The 6,496-nt window shown below is 53.6% G+C and overlaps 1 protein-coding gene across 1 annotated transcript in view; it reads right to left on the reverse strand.

The window, feature by feature from the left end:
* The window catches only part of LOC105514893 (chromosome unknown open reading frame, human C19orf68), a 28,715-nt gene extending 23,644 nt beyond the window's left edge, over positions 1 to 5,071 (reverse strand). The window contains exon 1 of the mRNA XM_011946547.1: positions 4,797 to 5,071. Within this exon, the coding sequence (XP_011801937.1) occupies positions 4,797 to 5,071 (275 nt within the window). The remainder of the gene's footprint in view (positions 1 to 4,796) is intronic.
* Between the last annotated feature and the right edge of the window lie 1,425 nt (positions 5,072 to 6,496).

Below are 6,496 nucleotides of genomic sequence, written 5' to 3' on the forward strand. Positions count from 1 at the left end.
AACTCCTGAGCTCAGGCAATCCGCCCGCCTCAGCCTCCCAAAGTGCTAGGATTACAGGCGTGAGCCACCGCGCCTGGCCGGGATTTTTATTTATGTCCATCTGTAATGTACAAACCCCACAGAAATCCCAGCATCTAAAAACACCACCTTGCACATTGCAGGGGCTCCCAAAAACCTCTTGGGTGAAGGGACAGATAGGCTGATGCCCAGAACCAACACATCTTTAGGGGACCCGTGGCACAGTCAACCCTCACACTGAGGGTTGAATGATTGAAATAAAGATGAGGGGAGGAGAGAGAAAGAGAAAGTGAGAAACAAAGGCGGGAGGGTGGTAATTAAAAGCATGGGCTTAGTAACCAGAATGAGGGTCCAGACTCTGGTTTTCCTTCTTAGCAGCTGTGTTATCCTGGGAACAATCTTGAAGTATTCTGTGCCTCAGTTTTCTCACCTGGAAAATGGGGCTAATAGTAACACTAGGGTCTCAGTCTTGTTGAGAGGGTTAAATAAGAGGATTAAATTATGTAAAGGGGTTAGACAAGGGGCTAGTGCATAATAAACAATGCAGAAATAGTAGCTGCTATTTTCAAAACTTTTTTTCAAGGACCTGTTGCTTTGCTTTGTTTTGCCTTCCACTTACCCATTTACTCATTTTTTTGAGACAGAGTGTCACTCTGTCATCTAGGCTAGAGTGCAGTGGCACGATCTTAGCTCACTGCCAACTTCACCTCCCGGACTCAAGTGATTCTCCTGCCTCAGCCTCCTGAGTAGCTGGGATTACAGGCACCCACCACCATGCCCGGCTAATTTTTGTATTTTTAGCACAGACGGGGTTTCACCCTGTTGGCCAGGCTGGTCTCAAACTCCTGACCTCAAGTGATCTGCCCACCTCGGCCTCCCAAAGTGTTGGGATTATAGGTGTGAGCCACCGCACCCAGCTACTCATTTATTCTTGATCTTTCAGGTTTTCAGGATCTTTGTGTTTTCAAAGGCTGGTGTGTATTGAGAAAGGCTGAGCAATTCTGTTCCAGGGAGGGAAGTGCTGAGAGAGAGGGACAGGGGAGGAACTGGAGCTGGAGAGCTGAAGCTGCAGCAGTGGTGACTTGGAGAGAGTCACTGTGCAACCTCTGGCAAGGGGGAAGGAGTGGCCAGGAAGAAAGTTCTTGTCTGGTTCCCTGCACCCACAGCCCCAGCCTCCTCCTTCGCGTCCGTTCTCTGTCCCCAAGATCGTCTCCCACATGGCCCCAGAGGGATCTTCCTCCAGCCAGAACTGACCCTACTCAGAGCCTTCTAGGGCTTCCCCCCCTCCCCCCAGATAAAGTCTCAACCCCTGGACTCAGCCCTGCCAGGTCCAGTCTTTGCCACCACTGCAGTCTCATTTCCTGCCTTTCCTTACACGCTAACTTCTCCAGCCTGACCTCAGCCCATGGGCTGTCCCTGGGCTGTGGCACTGGAGAGGCTCTGCCTTGAGCAGCTCAGGAGAGTTGGGGAGCTAGACCTGACGGGTCCAAGACATCATTCCTGAACCGGCTCATCAACCACCTGCTCCCGCACTCCCCATTCAGAGACCATCTCATCATCTACCCATTCCCAGGAGTGTACCCAGGGCCCTGTCCTCGCCCCTCCATAGCCCTGTCTCTCCTGCTTCTTGGCTGTCTCTGATATTGGTAGAGCACTTGGGACAGTACCAGCACATAGTGCATCTGTTAGCTCAAATACTAGACATACATAAACATATCAACAAAATTCTTCAAGGTTCTGCTTACTGGCCACCTCTTCCAGGAAGCCTTCCAGAACCACCCAGTAAACTTTCAGGTGGAGCTGACCACTCCCTTTGTATCCTCCTCTCATCTCCCCCTCAATCTCGCTCTGACTACTATGGGCCGCTGTCTACAAATTTTTTTTTTTTTTTTTTTGGTCTTTGTCTACCGCATTAAGTTCTGAGCTGTTCAAGGGCCGAGATCAGCCTTAGATTCCAAATGTCCAGTGAAGAGCATGCACATAGTAGGTGCTCAATAAGTATTTGTTACATCGGATTGGGTTCTGTTCATAGGTTTCAGATTAGGCCTGAGCTTCTTTGAGCTTCTTGCAAGCTCTAACGTTCTAGGTTTCTGGGTGATGTGTGTGTTTGATGCTGTTCCGCTTTCAGATCTCCGAGTCTCTGTTTCTAGAATAAGTAGTGAGAAAAAAGGTGCAAGAATGTATCTCACAATGCATATTTAAATAACTACCAGTGAAAGAGCTGTTAGAGTGTGCTTACTCCATGCTGGACGTCTCTCTGAATAATTTACCTATGAGATAGGCACTGTTATGTCCCCCATTTTCCACAAGAGGAAACTGAGGCCACAGAAAGGTGCAGTCACTTGCTCAACAGCATCCACCAAGTATCAGCAGTGCAATGGCCCAGGATTCACGCTCTTGAATCCCGTAACGGCTATCACTTAACCAGCCACCCCATGTTCCAGGCACCAGGGTTATGCATTTTTCTCATGTATGATCTCACGGTATCCTCACAATGGCCCCATGAAGCGGGTATCATAACCCCATTTCAGAGATGAGAAAACTGAGGCTTGAAGATGTGAAGGTCCATTGCCCAAAGTCACCCATCCAGGAAGTCGTGGAGCATGTCTCAGGCAGCCTGAAGGCAAAGGCCGTGTTCTTAAGCACTCTGCTCTTGTCTACAGCGCCCCAACCAAGGGTCTCAAACTCACACACCTACTGGGGCCAGGCAGGCAAAACAAGCAAATGACAGCGCTAGGCATGAGGCAGCAGAGAGTGGCAGGGTTTGGGGCAAACCTGGGCAGCAAAGCCCCATCCAAGAGGGGTGGCCGTCTGCCAGTGGAAACATGGGCTCACCTCTTCCAGTGTTCCAATGGAAGCTGGAAACCTAACATTGTGTGGGGAACGACCCCAGTTTAAAACTGGGGTCACACCAGGCACTGTGGCTCACGCCTGTAATCCCAGCACTTTGGGAGGTCGAGGCAGGCGGATCACCTGAGGTCGAGAGTTCAAGGGCAGCCTGGGCAACATGGTGAAACCCTAAAAATACAAAAATTAGCCGGCCATGGTGGCGGCGCATGCCTGTAATCCCAGCTACTCGGGAGGCTAAGGCAGGAGAATTGCTTGAGTCCAGGAGGCTGAGGTTGCAGTGAGCAGAGATTGTGCCACTGCACTCCAGTGCAGATGACAGAGCAAGACTCCGTCTCAAATAAAACAAAATAAAATAAAATAAAATAAAATAAAATTGGGGTCAATATGGCTGGGTGTGGTGGCTCATGACTGTAATCCCAGCATTCTGGGAGGCCAAGGTGGACGGATCACCTTGGCCTCCTTGAGGTCAGGAGTTCGAGACCAGCCTGGCCAACATGGTGAAACCCTGTCTCTACTACAAATACAAAAATTAGGTGGGCGTAGTGGCACACAACTGTAGTCCCAGCTACTTGCGAGGCTGAGGTGGGAGAATCCCTTGAACCCAGGAGGCAGAGGTTGTAGGGAGCTGAGATCACACTACTGCACTCCAGCCTGGGCAACACAGTGAGACCCCCATCTCAAAAAAATAAATAATAAATAAAATAAAATTGGGGTCCATTAAAATACCCCTGGCCACCTGGGTATAATTCTGGCTCTCCTGGATTTCTCACCTGCCCTTCCTTGCAGCATTGCACAGTTGTAGGGAACTACCTATGAGCTTGTTCTTTTAATGTCAATCTTCCTGTCCAGTCAGAAAGTACCAGAAGGGCAGGGATTTTTGTCTCTTGCCCAACTCCAATGCTCCAACTAGAATATCCCCAGCCCACAGCATGGGACCTGGCCCCTTATTCACTGAATAGATGGATCCTTTTCTTTATCCTGTGGCTTCTCTGCAGTTCAGTCTCCCAGTCTCTGTCTCCCAGTCTTTGTCATGTGTACAAAACCTGGCTCTTCTGTTTCCCTGGCTCTCTCTGGTGTCTCTGCCTCCATGTCTCCATGTTTCTGGAATTTTCGGTGACTTTTTTCTCCTCTTGGGGTGTGTGTGTTTTATGCTCTGCCTCTCGAAGTCTCTATTAAATTCTGTAAATCAGGCCAGGCACAGTGGCTCACGGCTGTAATCCCAGCACTTTGGGAGGTGAGGCGGGATGATCACCTGAGGTCACGAGTTCGAGACCAGCCTGGGCAACGTGGTGAAACCCCATCTCTACAAAAATACAAAAATTGGCCAGGCGTGGTGGCGTGCACCTGTAATCCCAGCTACTCAGGAGGTTGAGGCAGGAGAAACAACGCTTGAACTCGGGAGGTGGAGGTTGCAGTGAGCCCATATTGTGCCACTGCACTCCAGCCTGAGTGACAGAGCAAGACTCTGTCTCAAAAAACAAAACAAAACAAACAAACAAAAAAACACGCAAAAATTAGCCGGGCATGACGGCAGGTGCCTGAAGTCCTAGCCACTCGGGAGGCTGAGGCGGGAGAATCACTTGAACCTGGGAGGTGGAGGCTGCAGTGAGCCAAGATGGCACCATTGCACTCAAGCCTGGGCGACAGAGCGAGACTCCATCTCGAAAAAAGACAAAAAAAAGTCTGTAAGTCGAGCCTACACCATCTCTTGCTCTGTGAGTGTCTTTATCTCTCCAGCTCCTCTTCTCACTGTCTCTCAGTACATGTCCCTCTTTGACTCCCACCTCTCTACAAGGTGTATTTGGCTGTCTCAGTTGGCCTCTCTCCCTCTGCATCTCTGGGTGGGGTGTTCTCTGCCCCTCTCCCACCCGCACCCACCCCCGGTGCTCCCCTCCCCCCCAGCAGGACAGCGGTTCAGGTTCACGCACCCCACGGCGGGCCGGCTGGGCGCACGCACGTCCTTGCAGACGAGTCGCACGTAGCTGTACTTGAGCACGTCGATGAGTGTGTAGAGCGGGGGCGCACTGGCCCAGCGGCAGCGCGCCAGGTGCATGGAGCTCTTGACGAAGAAGAGTGCCAGCCGCTGCTGGCACCACGCGTCGAAGAAGCGGCTGAACTCGGCCCACGAGAAGAAGGCCCGCTCCCGCAGCTCCTGCTCCTCCTGCCCCGCAGCCGTGCCAGGTGGCGGCTCCGGCCGCTCCATCCTGGGGGCCTGCGTGGAGGAGAGGAGAACAGGTGGATATCAGACCCATTTCCACCCGGGGTATCTCATCTACCCCATTCTCGGCCTGCCCCGTCGGTGTTGGTGCCTCTATCTAGGTGGGTAGCCCGGGGTCGGACGTGCCTGTTTTTCTCCAAATATATACATATAAACCTCCATCCTATCTTTGGCCTCCTCCCACCGCCTTATCCCTGGTTCACTTGGAGCCTGTCATCTTGATTCCTAATTCCAACTCGCCTCCTCCTCCGCAGATGTGACCCTTAGGTACAGTTGAAATCCCGTCTCCCAAAATATGACCCTTAAGCTCAGCCGTGGACATCTCCTCAAATGTGTTCTCAAATTCCAGCTAAAACCTCCTCCCCTTCCAGCTATGTCTCTCATTCAAGAGTAACCTCTAGCGCTCATAATCATCTGGAACTCCTCCTTCCATGTGTCAACCGTTGGCTGTAACCCCTCCAAAGATGCTCCATCTCCAGATGTGCTCCCACACCCAGGCCACGGACCCCTCACCCGGTCACATGCTTCATGCACCTGTGGCTCCGCACTCCCCAGATGTGTCTCTGGCGTGCAGCTGTTGCCCCTTCCCCCGATTATGACCCTATGGCTCGCCACATGCAGCTGTGGCTGGGGCTTCCCTGAGACGCTCTCATCTCCAGATGTGCTCCCCACATGCAGTTATGGACGCTTCGCCTACAGGTGTGTGCCCCACTTGCGGCTAGTTCTCCTCGGAAGTGTCAGCAATATTCACCTGTGGTCCCCTGCTCCTCAGATGCGGCCCCCAGTCCAGTTTTGGGCCCCTCCTCCCAGTTACACCCACCATTCCCCGCAATGTGCATCTTCGTTCTAGACATGGCCCCTCGTCCTCAGATGGGCTCCTTCACCCCAGATGCTCCCCCCACGTCCAGCTGCGCGTCTCCCCTCGAGCAGCCCCATCCAGCCTGCTCCCGACGCTCCTACTCCCCGCCCCGCCCGCTGCGGCACCTTCCAGCCCCGCCGTCCCACCTAACTGTGCCTCTCCCCTCCCCAAGATGTGCACCCTTCCCGCCCCTCCCCACTCACCTACCCGCCCCGGAGCGGCGTCCACCTCCCACAATGCCCCGCGCCCAGGCCTGGCCCGGCCCTTGCTCCCGGGATGCCCCGCGCGGTCTCCCGCCTCTCTTCCCGCCGTGCCTCGCGCGGGCGCTTCCACCAATTCTTCCTCCTTCCCTGCCAGTCACTCCTCAGACCCTCAGCCACACCCGCTCATCCAGGGCGAGGGAAAGCTCCGGACATTTTCCCAGTGTGCTCTGCGGGAGGGCTCGCCCCACTTCACCCCTTTTCCCGCTCTCCTCCCATTCGGGAGACTACGACTCCCAGTGTCCTCCGCGCGACGGCGGCGGTGCGCACGGTGCCCAGGTCCCGCCCCTA

This window comes from Colobus angolensis, unplaced genomic scaffold, assembly GCF_000951035.1.
Source record: "Colobus angolensis palliatus isolate OR3802 unplaced genomic scaffold, Cang.pa_1.0 Scaffold25, whole genome shotgun sequence".
Classification (NCBI taxonomy): Eukaryota; Metazoa; Chordata; class Mammalia; order Primates; family Cercopithecidae; genus Colobus; species Colobus angolensis.